At 31.9% G+C, this 23,263-nt stretch overlaps 1 protein-coding gene across 2 annotated transcripts in view; it reads right to left on the bottom strand.

Moving 5' to 3' along the window:
• Positions 1–23,263, bottom strand: part of LOC110999031 — a 139,492-nt gene that overhangs the window by 8,455 nt on the left and 107,774 nt on the right. For both annotated transcript variants that reach the window (XM_045629159.1, XM_022267906.2), the window contains 2 exons: positions 3,559–3,634; positions 286–378 (listed from right to left, as the gene is read on the bottom strand). In XM_045629159.1, the coding sequence (XP_045485115.1) occupies positions 286–378; positions 3,559–3,634 (169 nt within the window). The remainder of the gene's footprint in view (positions 1–285; positions 379–3,558; positions 3,635–23,263) is intronic.

Consider the following 23,263-nt stretch of genomic DNA (forward strand, 5'->3'; position numbering starts at 1 on the left):
AAACTTAATTCCATCTGCTTTTTGTAAGTTTTACTGTATGAAAATAGAAATTTGGAGTAATAAAGAAAACATGAAAAAACAAACATTCAGAATTTCATATCGATAAATAGTTGCTGTTAGATGTTTTTTAGAGAAAATATGATATGTTATTAGGTAACCAGGTTTGTGGTATCTTGGTAACGTATACAGCGAATAGTTTGGAAATCATGATGAAAACGTATAAATTTACTTTTAGGGTTTAAAAAGCGGGTGATTTGTATGAGTTTGCTTAAGAATGTCACTCACCAATATCTGCACATCCACCCCACGTTCCCTGCTGGGCCTGACGCCCCAACTTGCCGACAGCATCCACATACATACGCGAAGCCGCTGCTGCGCCTGTTACATACATCATCATCTTATGTAAAATCTCTAATAAATCTCTGTATAAATACAGACATAATGTAATAATGAGAATACGATGTCATTTGTTTTATTAGCATGGCAACACCACGTAATATCATAGACATCTTACAGGTTGTAAATTGTCATTGTGTTAAAGTCAATTAATCAGATTAGAAACTACTAGGGGCCTGTGAGGCGATCAGTAGTGTATGAAGAAGGTCAAAAACTAAATTTGTATGAAAATTACAGTTCGTGTCGACAAATTTTGACTGACTAAATAGTGCGTTAGATCAATCGTCTAGTTCAGTACCTCTCTTATCGACCTGTGCCGGACGTGCGTACTGACTTAAAAAATAAAATCATCTGATCTATTATCTAACTAATATTAATCGCTTCGAATTTGCAACATTTATATATGTGTGCGAATTGACATTGGTTGTTACTAAAAATTGTAATAATTACCTTTTATCTCAAAGGGTAGGTTTCAACATAAAGCCTTGAAAGGATTAATAGCTCGTTTATCAACCCTTAAGCCCTGAGGATTTAATTTTCCTAAAGTTCTACAATCTTATAAATGCTATTAAACATTGAATAATATACTTTTAACAAGTCTCTGAAATTTAGGCCTTATATACGACTAGGCAGAACTGTTACGTAATTGTAAACACACTTGCCTAAGAGGCCTAACGATATCCTATCATTTCTCATAAGTAGATGATCGTAAAACAGCCGGCCTGTACTCCGTGGCTAAAGGAATTTACAAAGTAACGACTCGGTATAAATTATGTAAGTGTTTAAAATTGGAACGACAAAGCGATGTCTCATAAAAATTCAGCTCGACACAATTAAATGGTAATAGATCTCTTAAAAGTGAGTAAACAAGACATTCGGAGTATTACACAATGGGTGACTTTATTGCGCCCGGCATAATACTTCAGATAAGCCATGGAGACAATTTGGCACGACCTATGCCCCAGTTTCACAGCCAAACAAGCACACTACGCTCTGGTTTTGCATGTATATTGGGAATGCACCCATTTGGCTATGTATATTATTTTTGTCGTTGTTACAAAACAATTAAGGTTGACATGAATTAATAATGCTTATTTATAAAGTAGTCATTTGTTTCTACGTGGCAAATTCGCTAGGAGTTCCGTAGCGTAACGTAAAACGTAGCGAACCGTATTTATTTAAAGAAGCTATGAAAAGTTAGCTTATGTAAAAAATCATCTCAGTGCTGTAATTAAAGGCGAATCTGGGATGTGATTGCTTGGCACTCTATAAATTTAAGATAGATTTGATAATATCTATAGGGTATAAAAATGTTTTGAACTCATTAATTTATAAGGAATTTCAAGAAACATATACTTTGGTGTCGCCTATCAGGCACTAAGGTTATTTTGGTATTTTTTAGTTTGTTTATAATGTTCAAGATTTGTTTTTGACAAAATTGAAACATTCCTTATCGTTTGACCATTCAGTTAATGACATTTGCAGATCATCATCATCTCAGTTAACCAAAAATTATGTTGGAAGTTTTAGTTTCATCCTATTAAAATTTCGCAGTTTATTTTAATTGAAACATTAATTAAAATTCTATACATGCATTTAACGGTCATTATTTTTTGTGCAATATTTACATAAAGAGAAAACGTTTTTATTATATATTCCTCGTAGCGACGCCATTAAAGTCACGAGTTAGAATATTTTAAGCTTAAGTACAATATAAAAGACAGCACTTAAAGAGGAAATTTTCATACGACGCAAAATTTTAAAAGGAATTTTTCTATGAATGTATAATACGATTTAGATATTTTATCTTGTGATCACTTTGTCAAATCCTTAAAATACTTCCAGACGAATAATCACTTTATTTTGCCTATTGATCTGCGCCCGTGGAGAAACAAATAAGCCAATGAAAGAGCAATGAGAAACTTTAGCGATCCTCTCAACCCTGAGATCGGGCGTTCGAATCACGGCTGTGGATTTTTATACCACTCGTACGATGAAAGTAAATATTGGCATGACTTCGGCCGCCTTGTTAAATTTTAACGAAATCTGAGGCCGAAACCTTAAAGGTTGCATGGGTTTTTCAGGCAAATGTAGTTCTTAAACTACGGTAGTGTATGTGTTGATTCAATTTTTTTAAATTAATTCCTAGCTAAAAAACTGGCATTGCGCAACTCGAGCATTAGATGTTAATTTGAGCCGTTCTGTGTTAACTCCTGGACTAGTCTTAAACTTCGGTATAAAATATATTGGAACGGCCATCAGACTAGATTCTTAAGAATGCAAGTTTATGGTTTACAAAGTACATTTTTTATTACAAGCCTTTGACAATCTTGTTTACATTTTTATTTCCGATAAGGTACTACTACAATGCAAAATTATTCCTAGATATAGGATATTCCGATATAATAGACCTGCCCTCCTATAAATGCTATCCGGCTAAGATTTCCCCAAATATCTTAATAACAATTAGTACTGGAATTAAATATTTATTATCTTTAATGGAAATAAGTTAGTCGCAAAGTATAGCAGTCTTGTTCGAAGTGGATTTTCCTTAAATTACAGTGTAATGTTTTAATTATTCTGTAATCAAGGTAAGTACTTTATTAATTATTTATATAATCGATATATACGGTAAAAAGTCTTTTGGTAGCTTTTCCTTTTAGGTAATATTTTAGAAAAATTATGAGAAAATATACATTTAGCCCATAAATGGGGTTTTAAACCCCTTGTGTTAAGATTTGTGTTGAACTGCTTTAGTCATCAAAACAGTTTTTGTTGCAATAATAATATATTTTTCAGCAGTGAATTTCTGCGCAGTGTAGCCGCAGTGGCTTCAGCGTGCGACACTCATCCCTGAGATAGTAGGTTCGAATCCCGGCTATGAATTGACTTTAATTCTATTTGTGCATTTAACATTTGCTCGGACTATTAAGGAAAACATCGTGAGAAACGCTTAATTTAGAACCAAAAAATCGACAGCGAGCGTCAAGCATAAGTGTCGAGGCAAGTCCTATAAGACAAGTGATCAAGAAATACTTTGTAGTGCCACAATTTCTTTATTAAATATATTTACGTTATCTTAATTTTGTGAATTAAATGAAGTGTGTTAACGTCGTAATTTTTACAGAAGTATTTTTTAATAATATACTTAATATTACATACCATGTAAGGCTTTTAAGTACGCCTTTCCAGCTGTTATCATCTGACGAGCACCTGGATTGAATTTGTCCAGGATATTCTGAAACAAAGAAACGCAATTAATATTAATTATCTACTTTCAAAGTCTTTGTAATCCCGTTATACAAAAGGTTTCTTGAAGAAGAGTGTCACTCAAATATGGGCATTACGAGCTTATAGTTAAGATTTAATATCAGGTATCTTTGTCCTTTTTCTAATGAAGGAGATTCCGTTACCATTGCCGGTCCTATAAATCCCAATAGAGCATAGGTAAATTTTTAAACATTTCTAAGTCTGCTTTACGCTTTTTTAAGGTGTCCGACCTTTTGTGTGTTTTTGTAATTAAATATTAATTCCGGGAAGTTAAACTCAGGACCTCGTCCAACATCAGTCATAATCATCATCAGGCTTCAGTTTTGGCAGCGTAAAATTTCTGTCCAGCAAGCATTCTCTTTAATAATAATAATAAATGATTTATTTGCAAGTTGTATCTTAAGATCGGTCAATTAAAATCCGCACAATCAGCCATATAAAAATAGGCAGGCAAAGTCATATAATTTTCATTAAATCATTTAATAAGAACATCAACTCAATGTCATAATAATAAGTTGAGCTAATAATAATAACAAAAGCTATTTATTAATAATAAATTGTTAATAAGTAGGTTTTGTTAAACTCATGGGTCCAAGTACTCGCCCACGCTATAAGGTAAGATGCCTTTAAAAAATTTAATCACCTTCCCCTTGGAAATATTGCATTTGAGAACACATCGATTTAATTAATAAAAAAGTTTCGCGTTTAGCCTTTTATTACATATAGAATTTCAAAGAAAATGATCCTTGTTTATTATAAAAAAAATATGTTGTTAGGAAAACCATCGGTAACTTAATGAAATAGAAAATAATATCTCCAATATTTATGCGGCAGTATATCACAAGATGATGGCTGAACAAAAACAAATAAATTACGGTCAGTGCGTAAGCGACACGTCATTTCAGATGTAATGTAGATAGTCGCACATTTAATGTAACTCGGGATTAGAATCAGTGGGAATGGTATAAAATCTTCTAAATTATAATTGCATTCCTATAAACGTTTTTGGAGTTGAAATGTGGATATTTTCTAGACTAAGGAACTTAGGAGACGGTACATGGACCCAACAAGTGGAACCTTGTTGAACTAGGCCTATGATATCATATGTAAAAAAATGTATTACATATAATTATATATTATAATTGTAACATTTTAGGTTTGCTGTTTATTATTATTATAAGCCAGAGCAGACACATTACTATTTGCGTCTCTGGTTCATAAAGGCAATGAATGTTCCTTATAAATTATTATTAACAAGTAACATTCATTGCAACATTATTTTTCTGAAACTTCTATAAAAATCGTTTTGTATTTAATATATGTACAAGAGTCATAGATCAGTCTCAACAGAATCTTATGTTTTAATATGTATGGAGTAGATTTTACGTCATTAAGTAGATAATAATGATTATTATTTGTTGTCAGGTAAGGCACATAATAATATGAATGGTAATACAGAGTACATAAATGTTTTTGTTAGTGTAATGAACTTAATAATACCTGTCAAACTCAAGGTCAAATCTATCTAACTATGATGAGAGACAAGGCAAAGAATGTTTGTCAAATTCAAAAACTGTTCTAACTACTAATTTAATACACAAGAGTTCCAATAAAATATTTCACATTAAATTAATTCTTAAAAGCCAGTTTGTAGAATGTCAAGTTACGTATCTAAATCATTGTTTATGAATAATTCATAGGAAAGCCTGACATAAAAGGATGTAAAAAAACTCGTTAAACAAAATTCAAGTAATTCCAATGTTTTCATGGTATCTAGAAATACATAAATAGTACGTGGCCTGAGTTGGCAGAGAAAACGAGGGCTTAGACCGTAAATAGACGTCAGTGTTGGAATGCAGCCTTTCAAGGATGCTGCTAACTTCGCCGAGGTGTGGCAAAGTGCCGCGGCATTCCGTTGTAAATATTACTTTGAGCTACTCCTTCCAACCTAAATGCGTAATCACCTAATACGTCTTACGTTACATAAACATTTAAAAGCCGTTACATAAAAATTTAAATCTGGAACTCGATTTACATAACGTAATATTATGTTACAGTACCGTTAAATTCGTATATCTATTAATTCAAGTGCCAAGGAATAAGGCCGAAATCGGGTGTAAGCCGTTAAAGTACGGAAAGGCATAAATACGACAGGAACAGGGCCGAAAGTGAGATTTCCTTGTCCTAATCCATAGGTTATTGCCGCATTACAAAAAGCCAATGCATTCTCCCTTTTACCCCAATATCGCTGGCACGACTCGAGCCGAATACGTGCTAATGTTTTTTACGACCTCGTGAACTTAAAACCGCCTGTGTAGGTGTACGCACGACTTTGCACGCTCTTTCGTCATATCATGCTTTTGTTCAGTTCTTTGCAAAATCTGGGTCTTTCGTTTCGACAACTTTAATGGTACCTAGAGTATTTCAGTTGTTCACGTTCAGAATCGTTCGTTGTCATATTTATCTTAGACTTGGTGTTGAGGTTTGGCGTTAAGTGAAAATGTTTAAGACAATAACAAATATGTTTATAATATTATAAATTTATATTTATAGTATATTATTAATAGTATATTTATAAATTTAGTAAGGTAAGAAATGTGATTCAGACGACATTCTACGGAAAATACTTAATGAGTTTAAATTTATACTAATTGCTTTAATATAACCTCTGTATGTATTCGCATATCTAGCCGATAGTACGAATCTATTATAAATATTACTATAAAATTATATGTAATATTGATTGGATGCTAAAATATTTAAGTCTAAGACATTTGGGGATATCTGTCTCAATCTTCACGTTTGGCTCGTTCAATTCTAGACGATGACTGAAATATATGGCTGCTCCGTCGGGGCGGACAAAAAGTAATATTTCACAGGAATCAGACGTATTCTTTAAACTACCGATACCGTGGGTTACGTCGCGAAGCATAAACCTTCGGGGAAATTGCTATTCAACAAGGTGTGCAAAAGATGAGCACTTATAATAATTGGCTGACGTTAAAATCATGCTTTAGTCTAGAAAAAAACATCTCGATTGCGGTAAAATTTTGTCATTTTTATGTATTAATAAATTTTGCCTTTTTATTTGATATGATATTTTAGGATTATAAGAGGTGAGTGGTTGTGTGGATGCAGTCGACTTTTTTTTCTTACAGTAAAGTTCACAAACATACTGCGAGGTTACATGCGTTACAATGTAGCCTATACAATATTATGGCTATTAAGTAATATTATGTTGATTTAATTTTCTACAATACTAATAAATAGCTTAATCTATGGTCTTAGTTCTATAAAGTTTTGACACTACCGTTACATTATAGAACTAAGAGGGGAAATAAATATAGATAATGTAACATTTTCTTTCATCTCTATAATGTTTTGACACTACACAACTACACTAGTTATATGTAGTAACTCAAAAGGATTAGTTCTCTTTAGACGACTTGTTCGTGTTGTAAGAAGTTGCCTCAATGGCTAATTTAAAGCATAATTTAAACACAAGATCATCTAGTTCAGATAGTTACAGATAATTGTAAAATGCTGAATAAAATTATGTTTGCATTAATTTTTATTACACTAAATTACAGTTAACAGCTATCTTTTAATGTTTATATTTAGGGTCGGTTTCACAATGTCGAGATAAGTTCCAAATAAGCTATTTATTACTTACTGGTAGGATAAACACTATTGTTGCGTTTCACGACTGTCAGGTAGCGCGAAATTTCTTCGGAACTTTTATCTACCGAATAAGTTATGTGTTGCATAGCTATCTGGTACTTTATACATTGTGAAACAGGCCCTTAATGGACTAAACGTATACATACAGACTTTAAACGTATAAAATATAGGCCATATACTTGACATAAAGTGTATCTTATATTCGATTCAAATAAAAAATAATTTATCTTCATCTTTCAACCATAACAGGGCTTCAAATAAGTTATTAGGTTTATTTGTACAATCACATAAATAAATGGACAAAGTAAAATATTTGTCATATTGTAATGGCGTAATATAGTGAGGGATAATTTCGTCCATCCTTACAAAGCTTATTGCAAACTAACAGATCCTAAAGTTATCCGGGCGGTTACCATCCTCTTTATTTGTCGGGCACGTAGGGAACGACATTTGGTGCGGAATTGCCTTGGGCAGACTTCGTGACGCCCGCCACCCTTCCCTTGTCTTCCTAATGTCTTACGCACGCGGTCAATATTTTTTGTGACAACAAAGTAAATTTATTTACTCGTTCATTTATTTATTTTTTGTTATTTATTTCGATTTAATGTTACTTTGAGTTTTTTTTCGTTAATTTGTCTGCACTTTTTGTACTTTATCCCTCTGTTGGTGTTTCTTTTGTTATTCTCTATTAGGGTTGCCTGGAAGAAATCGCTTGTCAGATATGGCCGCCCGTTGCCTAATAACTTATGTAACCAGCTTTTTTATGTGTATATTCTTGTGTAAGGTAACAAAGAGTATACAAATAAATACATACAATTTAAAGAGTACTTGTTTCGCTTAGTTGTTTAAACTTATAAAAAATTGTAATTATTCTTAGATTATTGAAACTAAATCAATATAAAAACCATACAGATTGGGCTTGTCAGGCGGTACTGTTGAAAGTATTAAATGAGAAAATATTTTCAACTATAATTTAATTATTCTATAAATAATATTTCTAGGCCAGCACCTAAAACGAAACATGTTCTGCCAAACTAAATCATCTGCTTGAGGCATCCAGGCTATCAAATTTCAGCATCTTTACTTAGATAATAATGTACCTATACATAAAAGAAGGATACAAGGATTAAGCTAAACAGGCTTATGCGACCCACTTTGAATGTTAAATTACTTTCATAAAGGCACACATTTGACCTTGTTTCGCTGAAAGTAACGTATGAAATATAAACACAGTGAGACGGTGCAACCTGCATGAGATATTTGGTGAACACTTGTTGCCACTCGACAATGCTTCGCAACTTTGTTTTCAAAAATTCATAAATAGAATATTAGAATTCTATTTACAATTCCACATTTTCAAAATTACAAAATAGACAATTCAGTATAATAGTAGTTTATAAAAGGTAAAATCAAATAAAAGAATCGGGAATCTAAGTAAGGCGTGGAAGCAGATTTCTGATACCTTGCCGAGAGAAAATGTCGACTGTTATGCAGACAGTCTCGGTAAAATCTCATTTCCATTTATTGTTAAGCTTTGCTGTACATTTGACAAAGAAATAAACTATCAAATATACAGAGTAAACGATACTAATAAAAATAGTAGTTAGCATCGTGACGTAATTTATGTCAAGTTAAATTAAATTTAAAGCATGTTTTAAAATTAAGGAAATGTTATATAAAGTTTACACTAACTCTTAAACTAAATATGCTATTAATATCACACAATTAAGACAAACGCATCAATATGCTGCTGTTTTAAAAATGGGTGTCTATGGGCTACGACGAAAAGAGCTCAAAAATACCAACATTGAAAATAAATTTGTGACAGCATGTCATCCCCGACGTTTGTCGTTCAACAACTGAGCGTATTTTAAAGCACTTTTTGCCACATACCCACTATATGGAACCAGTTGCTAAATAATGTATCGCCGAACCAATCTGATTTAGTCCTTCAAATTTGGTACCAATTTTTAAAAGTCGCTTACAATAACAATTAACATTAGATGAGACGACTTCCTTGTGCTATTAAAATAGCTCTGTCACGCTTCTAAAACAGTTATTCTTTACTTCGACACAATTTTAATGTAATCACGACGTGCAATTAGTTACCGATTCAACAATGCATCTTAACTTTGGAGGAAAATAAAAGCGTCCCTCTTAAGTTCACTAAATGAAGTTGACTACAAAAGGCTGTGCTGGCGTAATTCAAATGAACGGAGACCGCCCGCTCGCCGCTTCGATTGCGTACTTTGAAAAGATTAATTTTTACACAACTTTGAGCAGACTGAAGTAGCCAAGTTTCGATTCTTTAATTATTTAATAATGTCCTTTGGTTTGAGTTTTAAGCATTAAATGTAGGATTGTATAATACGTGTCGGTTATTGGGTTTATTTCGTTCTTATAATACGTTGGCTCAGTTAAAATAAAGAAAACCTAATAAAAATGGAGAATAAAACCAGTGGAACTACAATTGCACTCTTGTATAAAATTCGTAATCATTTATTCTTCATTGTAAATATGTAATCAGTTTTCTGAGTCGGATGACAAGTGGCGTCGATTGTTGGGTTTAATAATTTTTCATAATGTTTTATTTGTAGTACGAGCGTTAAATGCGCAGTTAAACATAACAAGCATGACTCAAAAGCCAACGTAACTGTTAGATGTTAAGTATTTAAAAAATACAAAACCTTCCTGCGGTCTGTACACAGAGTTTTGTATACAAAGCTCATTAAAAGCTAACATGCAAGCAGTGGGTTTTATTTATCTAAAATTCACAAAAGATTTAACTGGAAGCTAAAGAAAGTGTCAGCTTGCGACGTCGGTGTTTGGAGTATTCGCTTTAATGAAGAACTTTATAACATCCAAGACGACGCCAACATCGTCCAATTCATAAAGTGCAACAGGCTCAAGTGGCATATGTGCACCGAATAGTGAACGACAGTTAGTCCTTACTGAACTTACAACCAAGAGAAAACCCAGTAGACCGAGGCTGTGCTGGTGGGATGGAGTTGTCAAGGACCTCGAAACAATAGGAGTTCGCAATTAGACGCATGTAGCAATGAATAGATTGCTATGGCGAAGTGTCCTTGAGGAGGCAAAGGCCTGCATGGGGCTGTATAACCATTGATGACGATGATGATGAAAGAAAGTGTCTGCGCTTTCTAATCATTGTATTTCGTAGTTCTGTAAATTTATATTACACTACTATTGTTTGAGTTATTTATTTATTTATATATACATTTTAAAACAATGTGTATGCCTATAAAATACTAGAAAACGTGACATCACAAATTTAACACACTTACTATAAAGACGACCACAAAATAAACAAAAATAAAATAAAAGAAAATAAAAATAAAAAAAGCTAAAACTAAAAGATAAAAGTAACATTAATAAACAAACAAAATGAAAACTTAAACCACAGCCTGCAAAACAAAGTTACGGCAAGTTGGTAAAATGTTGTAAAACACATCAATGTTTGTAATAAAATTGTAAGAGCAAGATAGCCTATTCACTGGACCATTAGGTAAAACTAGCAGATTTTTCTATTAAGAAATATGTAATTAGTAGGTACATCAAATAGGAAATCCTTGAAACCAGACATACATAAACTTCTATGTAATAGTACCAAGGTGAACAAGTTATTTCACGAGTCAATAAATATAATGTTCGAATAATAATTACACTTCTCTAACAATATGTTTTGTTCATACAAATTGGTCAAGAAAATATTCATTTCGAAATAGATGTTTTGTTATTCTTATTGAATACTTTAGCTACATTCTTAGGCGTTTAGTGACACATAGTCCATGGAATAATAGTCCATTGACATATATTATATACAGAAATAAACCCCGTATATGTCTAGCATGTTAAGCGCGAAGCAAGTATGCCAAACTTGTTTATTATAATAAAATCTAGACTTCAATAAAAGATCCCAAGGGCAAGCCACCAACGTTTTTAAAACACCAAAAATTTCAAGTTTGTACTTCGGTTTTGGTTAATTTTCTACGTTTGAATACTAAACGAGACGTATCTGTTGAATAAAATATTTAAAATCATATAATGTAGATTTTAAATAGCAATAATTTTTTTATTGTTTAATGTAGAATATAAGTTAGTACTTATATCTTATTGTACAAAAATAGTATATAAGAATTAATTAAGCAATACTGTTTAGATGTGAAAAGGAAGAGACTAGCTGCCCACAACACAGGGAATCTTAGTGTGGGGGCCAGTTCAGTCTACTTTATCGAAACATTCCTGTATATTGTGTCTAATAAATAATAAAGAAAGAATTATAAATATTGTTTGGCATGCTGTTAATAAATAAATCTGTTGGGAATCACAATTTGTAACGAAGGCTACATTATTTAGTTTTTATGCAATCTAAATAACTAAATAACTGGTTGATCTAGTTTACATATGGCAGGTATTTTTAGAAGTTATTTGGGTTTTCCCAGAAAAGGCGATTGTTTTTATAAATGTAACCTTGCAGTCTAAATAGCTCTGTTTTTTGCAATCACACGTAACGTACTATGAATTATTATGTTTATATCTATGTATGTTTACCATGTTTACCACGAGAATAATAATTATACTATAGTGTAAATAAACTAAGTTTACAAATTTTTAAAAACTTTCAACCTTGGTAGCTAAAAGGCTATTCCATGGTACAAGTTACTTTTCATAGGAACTGAATAGCTCAGAAAAATTATTTAAAGAATAAAATATTAAAGAAAACAGTTTTGTACATTTATGTTACCGAACTGTCAGCTTGGACAACTGTGTCATCATCATTTGTGAATCTTATAGGCAAATCAGCAACGCATGCCTGACACACGCCGTCGTCGAAAGAAATCGAAAGCCTTCTAAAGCAAGCCGGCTTCCTCCCGATATTTTAATTCACGCATATAGAAAGTATGACCATTGGTGCACAGCCGGGTATCGAACCTACGACCTCGGGGATCAAAGTCGCACGCTGAAGTAACTAGACCAACACTGTTCTACGTATTTTACTTATATTTCATATCGACTTCAGATAAATAAGATTTAGACAACGATTCGAATATTTTGTTTGTTTTATATATACAGTTTGAGAAAAAAATATGCCGATGTCTGAGCAACAGATACAATAGTTCAATGAACTTTGTATAGCATTTAAAAATAAACATTCATACCATATATATTTTACATTTTCAGTGAAAAGCCTTCAAGTGCAGTTCCGTAACTTGCACTTTTCAACAGAAATGCGTATATTCAGCTAGTTGAATGACTTTGCAAGTGGGTGCACATATCCGTCTACCGCTTATTCTAACAAAAGTATTAGTTACGTACTGTTCATATGATTTAATAGATATAAAAATGTCTATATTGGATGGCCATAATTCCAACCAACGTCGGGGATACTGAAATATGTCTCAGAAGTATAATTAGTAAATGTTTAGAATAGTTTCAATGTGTGCCGTAACTTTCAGCTCGCTTCTGTCTTAGTGGTTTTTAGGCGTTCTATAATATTACATAATTATTCCAACGGGTTATTTCTTAATGACGTGAAACTTCTTTAGACACATGAGGGTAATTTTTTTACAGAACGTCACGAAGTTGTGCAGCGTTTTTGTTACAGAGTGAGAAAAGGAGATGTATTTGTTTCGAAGTTACTTATAAGAACTTTAGATGGAAATTCTGTCGCATAACGTCTGGTGCAGTAGACGCAGATTTTTTCTTTATTTATATTATCTTTGGCACGTTTACAGTGTGTAAATAGTGTGAATATAGATATACAAATACATGGAGTGATTATATACTGGTACATGTTTATCTATTGGGGCTTTTACCTTAGTAGTAATTAATTTACGAAGAAATTTCACTTCTGAAATGTGTACTACAAGCACGCAAACCACATAAAAATAATACAGTGTATATATTGGTCTCTTCACAATTTCACATAAATCAAGATTTTAAAATTAGAAAAGGAAAAGGACCCAAAAATTTTTTTGGGTCCTTTTCCATCAACAGCGCGTTTACTCAATCTACAGCATTATATATCCAGACCAATATATGATCCAGTGTGTGTGATGTTTAATAATGGTAATTAGTACCGTGTTTTATTTAAAACTATATTGCAACAAAGTATCATAATTCCATGTAAAATATCATTAAATTATTAAGAAGACAGTGCGCTTTCTCGTTCCAAGAACGTCTGCCACAAATTTTCTGTCCATTTAGCGATGTTAAGAAGCTATATACTTGTTCTATATATACTAATGTATACAATGTAAGTATCTACCCGTTTTTGAAACCTTTTATCCATTTGGTCCATTGCTATAATTGTGTCTAATAAAAAAATATTATCATAAATACTTGAACATGATATCATCGGTTGAACACAGTCTAACCACAACACAAACCAAGTCACGAATTCAGACAGCCGCATTCCGCACATTCATTACAATAAAACTACAAAGAAACTATTTGTTACTAGATCTTTCCTTAACATGCCATGTACGCCTCAAACATTAAGCATTGAAACAAATGGGACAGAAATCTTTGAAGTAATACATTTAATACTAATCAAGGTGTATCATCAATGATTGTCAACAAAAGATAGCCTACTTCCTTCAAACTCCTACTTCAAATACTCACAAAAATGGCTCTCAAAGTACTGGATCAATTTTTACACTAATTTATTACTAATTAATATAGACTATTTTAATTGCAATAAAAAAAAGGAATCCCTACTTAAACTACAATAATGTTACCCAAGATGTAAAAAAATCCCTGTAAAATATCTTTCATCACATGCGCTGCGAAAACTATTGATAGTACATAATTACCCCAATATTAAAGAAGATATGTTTAAAAAATAAATGTCCACTTGTGCGAAGCCGGGAAGGGCTGCTTGTTTTAGTATATTTTCTAATATCTTCCTCAAGGCAGGCAGTGAGTTATTCTATTACTTTTAGTAATAAAGTTAAGGAATACGCGTCCCGATTTCATGAGATTAGCTGACGTCTTTTAAAGGTCTCGTACATAAAGATCTTTTAAACATATCCTTTTCATCTGTTCAATCGTGATTTTCGTAAGTGTAATATTTTTGTTTAAATTATTTTTATTGTACCTAGCCTCTTAATATAAGATTTTAGTTGCTACTTTAGATATTAAATTTTTAAATGTATAAGTTATCTATAATTTATTTTTTATTATTTTAGTTATACACTTTTTACTCATAGTATTTAGTATAGTTATGCAACACATAAATTATTCGAAAGATATATCTATCATTCAGTCTATCTGACTGTTTATCCTACCAATAAGTAATCACTAGCTTACCCTTAGACTCTTTAATTTACTCCAACCCAGGCAATATGCAATTTACTAATTGATATCTTTTCACGACATCCCATACAAAATTACCATAACAATTTTATTTTTATTGCATCTGCCTAAATTCGAGTGAGCTCCGCAAAGCCGTGTTCAAGCGAAACTCTATTTCGTGTAGAATTTCATTTACATTCAAATGTCTAATAAAACGTACAGCCTTCCGTAATTGTTTTGCTTGTACGATTAAGTCGCTGAGATAAACTCTAGTTAAAGGATAAGAATATCTTCATATAAATGTGTATTCGGGACATTTGGCACAGATGTTATCGCATTTTGTAGTGTTGTCTTTGTTTTGAGCAGTTGGTTTGAGCGTGCGCCTCATAACCTTGAGGTCGCACGGTCGAATCACGCAAAACACAGGCTCATATGGTGAAGCAAAACATAGTGAGGGAACTGGTACGCCTTTAGGCACAGACTACTGTTTACCTACTAGCTTATTACAAAGCCCAAGGTCTAGAGCTAAGACTTTGTAGCGCTGTTTTTAATATATTATTTGGTGGGTCCTTAAAGGCTTTTGTTTAATATTTCAGAGTGAATTTGATGGCGTCCTTTTCCCACAAGAGTGCGTGCTCCTATTTCACCATGCCTACTGCTGATAGAGGATATTATTATTTAACTATTAATTACTTAAGATGTCGAGTGAAACATAGTGTAATGGTTGCAGCTCCTTACAAACGTTGTGTAAAAAAAACTTGGCGATTCAAAAGAGTGGCGGAGAGTTTATCGCCAGTTCTTCTCTTCCGTTCTACGCCCTTCATTTGAGAATTGGCAGTAAATATAAAGTTACAAGCATTCATATGTATTTCTTTATTGTCCTTCATGATTGTACATTGTGTTACCTAAATTAATAAATGATTTTGACTTTGGATTAGTAATTCTTGTTTATATTACATTGTCTTAATATGTCTCCTACATGCGATTAAATATTGCTGCTATAATTAATACACGATAAAATTTTGTATGATACCTAATATTAATTCTAAGAATGAATGTTTGAATCGCACTCCGTATTTTAAATTTCATAAAGCGTCTGGGAAAATCTTAGCTCTTTAATGCGAAAAAGTAATATAAGACTAGAAGAAAGTTTAATATAATCTATTGTATTTGTACGAAGTTCGTACATTTCAAACGAAATTAATTCCGACGCTACCAGTACACAAGTTTTACCATAATGAAATTCTTTAAATATCTCTCTTTGTAATAATTTTACCCACGTTTAATACTGTGCATCATTTGCAAACCGTTTATTTCTATTCAACGCCTTATGAGAAAATGAAAATGGTTAGACTTAGAATAATGGAATTTATTACGATATGAATTTAGTAAGTTTACAAGTTTTTCTAGTGTGAAATTAATTTTTGGTAAACTTTTAAATTTACTAAAAAAATATTTAAGTAACGTTTTATCGGGACGTTATTGTGACAATAAAAAAAGTTACAATAAAAAAAAATATCCCTCTAGATGGATACAAATATTATTTTAAAATACTTTCCGGCTTTTAAAATAAATTTTTCATATACCCACATTTTGTTACTCAATTTCAAACGCGAATATATTTAAATGTGTCCCTATTTCATTAAAAACTAATCAGTGGTTAGGCGTAAAAATCAGACCTATATTCTCATTTATAATTGTAGTAGTGCTAGGATAACAGTAGATAGGCTGTAAAGCAATTACGTACTGGTAAAGGAATATTTTATTCATGTAAATTAATGTTACAAATCCCACAATTTAATTACAGATTTAGTTACTATGTGTATATGTTAAGCGGACACGGGAGCGGTCGAGTAACAGTACCCGGACATCAATCGTCCGGACACGTACGTACCTCTACAAATATTTACATCGGATTACGTGCAATACCTATTGTCACCTTTGATTGGAACACTACTATTATGTAGGAATTTAGCAAAATATGTTTGGATCGTGGCCTCAAACCTTTATCTCTATCACATTTATAGGGATGTCTGATACTTGTTGGTTGTTTAATTATCTGCCCCCGCGAATATATATATAAGTCTTCGAGTTTTGCTATTAGCAAATTTTGCGTTACATTTTTATCTATATAGAATATGTTATGGTTGTCTTGTTAAAATTTCCAGTTTTATTATTTTTTAATTATTGAGAATGTGTAGATGAATGATGATTACTAATTGTATTGCACGACAGCTAAAATACTAAAACCAATTCTTTTTTAAGTTAGTCTGTAAGTCATACTACATAGAAGTATACTCTTAAATGACATATACTACTTTTGTAATCAATATAAAAATTACGTCATCAAAAAAATAATTAATTAAAGAAAGTTTATCTGAATTTCCTTTTAAAAGTCACAAGTTTTTACTACTTGCAACAACCCGCTTTACGAAATAATAAAATCAATATTTTATGAACCTGTGTTGATAATAAAACTATATTGATTATGGGTATTTAAACTCATATCTTATCTTACGATACGTGGTCTCAAATGTGAATGTATAAAAATTATATTTAAGTACTTCGTGGCACAAATTAAAGCGTAAAACACGAGATTACGCGATTACGTTAATCTCAGGAGTTGATTACTGACAATTATAAAGCTTTAATTAAATCTTGTTGTTTTTTTCTTTTAGTACCACATTATGTTCGGTATTTACTTAATGTTTTGTCCTCGTATAAAGAACGTGTTTAAAGCACCATTACTGTGCAACACAAAAATCCGTTGTTTTCAAAGAATTTTCATATTAAGCGACAGCTTAAAACTGTATAATAACATCAGGCATTTACGAATGATAACTATTTAAGTAATAAATTATTCTTATATGACATAGGTAGAGCCTTAATCAAGGAATAAACAAATAAAGTACTAGTACATTGTCTCCCAATATATACATAAAAAAATCAAAATCTGTATGGAATCATAGTTTATATATGCGGATGGGATGTGGCATTCTTGCAGCTTACGTTGCTCTCCGATCATGTTATGTGAATACATAACATAATACATGAGTAAAAATTTCCAAGCAAGCAAGGTTTTCGGTAGTAGGTGATAATTAAAAAAAATCGAACGCCTAAATAAAGAAAAACTTGAAAAATATGTTCTTCAATGTGTGTTACTTAAGTGACATAGATGTAGGCTTTTACTATCGTTGCCTATACACGCATTTAAATATACTTACCATGGACACATACAGATCGCCTCATTTACAGAGTATTTCACTTAGAAAGTATTCAAAACAATAGGCCTCGTTTGAACAAAGCATCAATAATTGTCGCTTACGGAATATAAGCGTTAAATTTCTGGACAAAGAATTTCGCTTATAAAGTTTTGCTGAGGTATTGACAATATTTTTGAAGTTATACTTCTTTGGGCGCGATGGAGAAAAATGATGAGAGTGAATTTTTATGATGCGCGCGCACACCAACACCTAAATTCGACATCGTAAAATTAGGTCTAGGTGGTATGGACATCGATAACTATGTTCAAGTTGTATATTCTAGTATTTTTATAACACGTACAGTACAATAATAAAACAAAAATGTAACAGTACAATTAAACAGTGTGAATAAATAAATATTATTTTTGTGTTTTTGATTTAAAAACACCATAAATTATTATTATCACCATATATATTTATTTCATATACGACGGTGAAAGTATTTACTAATAATTTATTTATTTAAATAAAATCTTTTTGATTAATTTTAATATTTATCGTTAATCACTACTTAACTTGTAACGCGTGTACACACACTCTTTTTTACTGCAGTGGAAATATTTCTATAGTTTATTCTAATAAACTTTATACTGAAATTAATAAGTGGCTAGTTCTTTAATGATACGTAATAAAAATGCCGTAGTTCGATAATCAAATACAAGACATATAACTTTTTTATTACAACGCAGAGTTGTGGCCAGTGTCTTTCATAAGGTCATAAGTTAGAACCCAGATATGCACTTATAGACTTTCTGTGTATGAATGCATTAGACACTCACGCGTACGTTGAAGATCATCGTGAGAAAACTTTTTGATACAAAAAGTCGGTGTCAGGCCATAGACAGATGCATTTTTTTTATAGACATTAATATTTGTTCCATGAACTATGTCTTCCTGGTCCTATTTGGGTCCAGACATACCCGTTTCCTTACGATATTGTTTCTAAGCCGTTGTGTTTTTACGTAATCAATACATTTAGTCACGAAAGGGAATATTTATTTTTATTTATCGAGATTGTAGACGCAAAAGATTTCACCGAGTGTTCAAAGCTTGATTTTGTTTACGAAAACTCGATTCGGAAGTCGTCTTTTGTCGTGTAATTAAGAAAATATTTCGTATGGAGTAATTTCCGTTGAAGACGCAAACTGGCGCGGAGGGTAGGCAATTACATAAACGACAGCGGGACAAAGACGTCGGGGAAAGTCGGGTAACGCAATTAGATTTGCCACGTTAACACCCTACCCCACTTTATTGTAACATAACGCTTTATTAATAATCAAATTACTCATACAAAATAGAATTTGAAGGTATTGGGATGAATGTATGAATTTTAGTTGAATAATGTGAATAAAGTGGCAATCAATGGCATTAATATGCTATGAAGTCAATTTATTTATAAAAAAAAATATTATAGTTAATATAGTATTCTGAAAGTAATTAAGAAATTGCTATATTGTTACGAGCAATGGCGGTATACAACCGGATGGGCAACCAACCGAAGAGGCAACAGCGGCCTTGAAGTATAAATAACTTCAAAAATGTCTGGGAGTGGAAGGCAACGGGAAACCATGCCATGTGTCTTCAAACACCCATGGCATGTGAAATAAGCCTAGACCAATTAACGCCGTTGGATAATTTTAAATTACGATTCATTTATTATATTACAAATAAAGTTGAAGTAATAAAAACGTTTTTTTGCATAAATCTACGAATTACATCACGATCACGATTACAAAATGAAATCTAGGACAATGTAGCACTAGTTCTTAACCGCGTCTAATGACTTCCGGTAAAACAGTAACGCCTATATAAAAATAAATTTACGTTACACTTTCAGTATATGATGCAATATGTGTATATGATAAATGCATGAGGAGGCAGCCGTCCATTACAGAAACCATTAAGGGGACTCGCGGAGAAAGTGACAACATGTGCAAAATTGAAAGTACTATAAAATAACGTTAGAAATTGAATACGAGTTTACGCACGTTTATTTAATATATAGGTTTTCGTCATAAATATAAGAAAACATTTTAAAACAGTATTTCATCTTTATTTGTTTTCATTGTCCCAGTACGCTTATATCGCAGAAATCATTGTTTGAGGTCCTTCGTGCAGATCAGATAAATTATATTCTACTTGTAGAAAACCATAGAGAAAAGATAGAGGGATTTCGGAAAAATATGGGGTTTTAATAACTGTTTCGCATTTGTATATGCATAATTTAAATGTCTGATTTATGGATATTGGAAAAGTGATTAATGTATCATTCAAAATGTCATGACGTGACAATAATATTAATCATAGCTGGATAGACCGCGACTGTACAATTACTTCTATGCTTGAATACTAAATTTGACATAAATAATAATTTTGAATTGTAACAAAACATTTATCTTAATGAATAAATAATTTTGTGTTTAATGTGGTGTTGTAAAAAAAAATAACTAGCTGCCTGTGAACTTAATAAATGTTGAATTATCGTTATATTTTTCTATGGTCACATAGACCATAAAGTGAGTTTATACTAAAGAACTCGCAGAATGAAGCCAAAACATCGGATATGTACATTTTCCGATTATATTTCTAAATTAAAAAGCTTTTTCCTTACATAGGTATTATGACATAATTGTTTGTATATTAGTTTCCCGTTCCGAAAGCGAAATTGTGGAAAAGCAACTTATAAATACGACATAGCTAACACGTAATTAAAAATAATTGCTGATCCTCTTTTATTTATTAACGTCCATCTCATTCTTATTACGAGGAAAATTATAATAAGAAAGATTTATGAGAAAATAATTATGTTTTTTCATTTCATTTCAATTGTTTTGTTACGGAAATCACCACGGGTGACCTCTAACCCTCTTTTAATAAAATTCCGTCACTTTTCCAAAGCTCAGAAAACGTATAAAAAAAGTAGGAATTTAATAAGCTTTCATTAGAACTTGGAAACTCACTTTTAGTATGTACTAAGGTACTTCTAGTATGTTCGGCGGTGTCGCGAATCACAAATTATTTTGCATTCATTATGTTATACATATATTAATAGCCTCAAAAATATAGTAAACGCAGTGTTAGTGATTGCAGTGTTCTCTCATTCCTGAGATCGTAGGTTCGATTCCTTTAAGGCTTTCTATCTATGTGCGCATTGAATATTCACTCGAACGGTGAAAAAACTTAGACTTGATAATGCCGTGACGTGTGTCAGGCACAGGAGGCTGATCACCTACTTGCCTATTTCATTGACAAACCGTCATGCGACAGATACAAAAATATAAGGCCCAGATTTTAAAAAGTTCTGCATCGATCCTAATATTTTTCTATACAACTTACATAAAAAGCTAAAATAAATCACTTTCATTTTCATTTAACCTGTTACGTTTTATAAAAACAACAGATTAGCTCTGCTACATATAATTAAATAATAAGTGTACAGCAAAGTACTAAGTTTATTCAACTAAGTAAAATCCATTATAAATGGCTGTCTGAAGAGGCTACATTTCAGTAAACATCTGAAAAAAACTAAAAAACACGGTTTATTGTTTAGTTTACAAAGGCATGAGTTGAGTTGGCGTCAACATTTTCTTTTTAAACCCATCTTGTTCACTTTAAAGTTAAAATTGTGTTATGTACTTTGTAATTGGTTATTTAAAAAAAATGCAATTAACTATTAACTATTACTAATTACTTACAAAAATAACAATAAAAAGTGACCATGCTCAGTTTAACAGGCAAATACAACATGTATATTTTATCATAAATAATGCAATTGTTTATTCTAAATGAAAAAAAAATGCAATTTCTCTAATACATATAACTACTAGTATAATATTTACTGTGAAACTTTAACATATTATGATAGTCCAGTTAAACAATTGAAAACCCTAATCATAACGGCCAAAGCTACAGCAACGTAGAAAATATTGAGTACTAAATAAAAATCCTATTTATTCCGTCTCCCGTTTGAAATTTTCTAGTTGGTAGATTGTAGTTGCCACTTTTGTTGGTTGTGTGCCAATCACGTCCGACTCTGGCCGGTAATTTCCCCAATCGCATCGGCTTGCCGCTTCGGAGCATGTATTTTATTTTGGCAAACTTACGGGACCATTCTTCAAAACTGTACAAACTAAGCTATCGCAAGTTTTCTTTTATCTACATTTCACAACAGACAGATTAAAGTATTTCTATAAATTAAATAGACAGAAACGAACGAACAAATTCTTTTGCATTATCGATAATTCTTCGCTCTTTCTAATTATAACTGTGTTTCGCTCCCGAAAAGGAAACGAAGCGTATTTCTTTTAACATTGAATACGTTTGTTTCGTATTATTTTCTTTTAATACTGAGTCTGCAATGGACACTGCTCAATTAGTTCCTGTCAGGTGATAATTGCTTTTACTACATGAATAATTGTTATATACATTTATGAGCGCATAACTAGTTTATTAAGAAAGAAAGAAGTAGAATGCGGCCTAAAGGCAAGCACTTTGTTTGAAGTTACAGTCCCATGTCCATAGAATTGTTAAAACTGGCTCTATTAGAGCCTTATTACACCTAAGATCCAATTTACCATCTCTTTTATACGACTGGCTTTTAATTCACCGAAGCGAATACTCGTGTCTACATTCTTGTGATATTTCGTCGAAATCCCTTCAATTATAACAAAGTATTTCGAGTAAAAATGTAACAGTATAATGGGATGTGATTACCTGAATTCTTTTCACAACCACACCGCTTCACTCGGGTGTCCTAATAACTGTCATACAGATTTAATATGACATCTCGCGTTTGTACGGTTTCCACCGCGAGGCAATTTCCTGCCTAAAATTGTATTTTGTCGTATCCACGTCAACTAAGTACATATGTGACCCGAACGACAAATTTTATTTATATTTTCCATTTACAAATAATGTCTGTTCTATGATCTGCCTTTTGTTTATCGTCTTGATGTATACTTTTTTTTTAATTATTAACAGTGTGGCTCAAGAAAGAAAGGAATGGAAAAGGTTGGAGGAGGCCTTTGCCGACTGGCAAACAGATCTAGGAAAGATCCAACCAAACAACAAATATTACACTAAATTTTAGCATAATCTATAAAGCTTTAGAATTTAAAGTTAGCTTAACAAATCCATGTACCTAATTGATCTGAATAAAAGTCTATTATTATTGTTATTACTATTGTTTATTTTATTAAAATTGTAGGGAGAAAATGAAAAATGTGTTTGTATTTATATGGTCTATAGAATGAAATATAGAACTTAAAATTTTTTTAGATTTTTTTTACATATTTTTTTCAAACTGCAAAATAATAGGCAAACCTTTCTTGTCTTAA

This window comes from Pieris rapae, chromosome 8 (assembly GCF_905147795.1).
Source record: "Pieris rapae chromosome 8, ilPieRapa1.1, whole genome shotgun sequence".
Taxonomy (NCBI): Eukaryota; Metazoa; Arthropoda; class Insecta; order Lepidoptera; family Pieridae; genus Pieris; species Pieris rapae.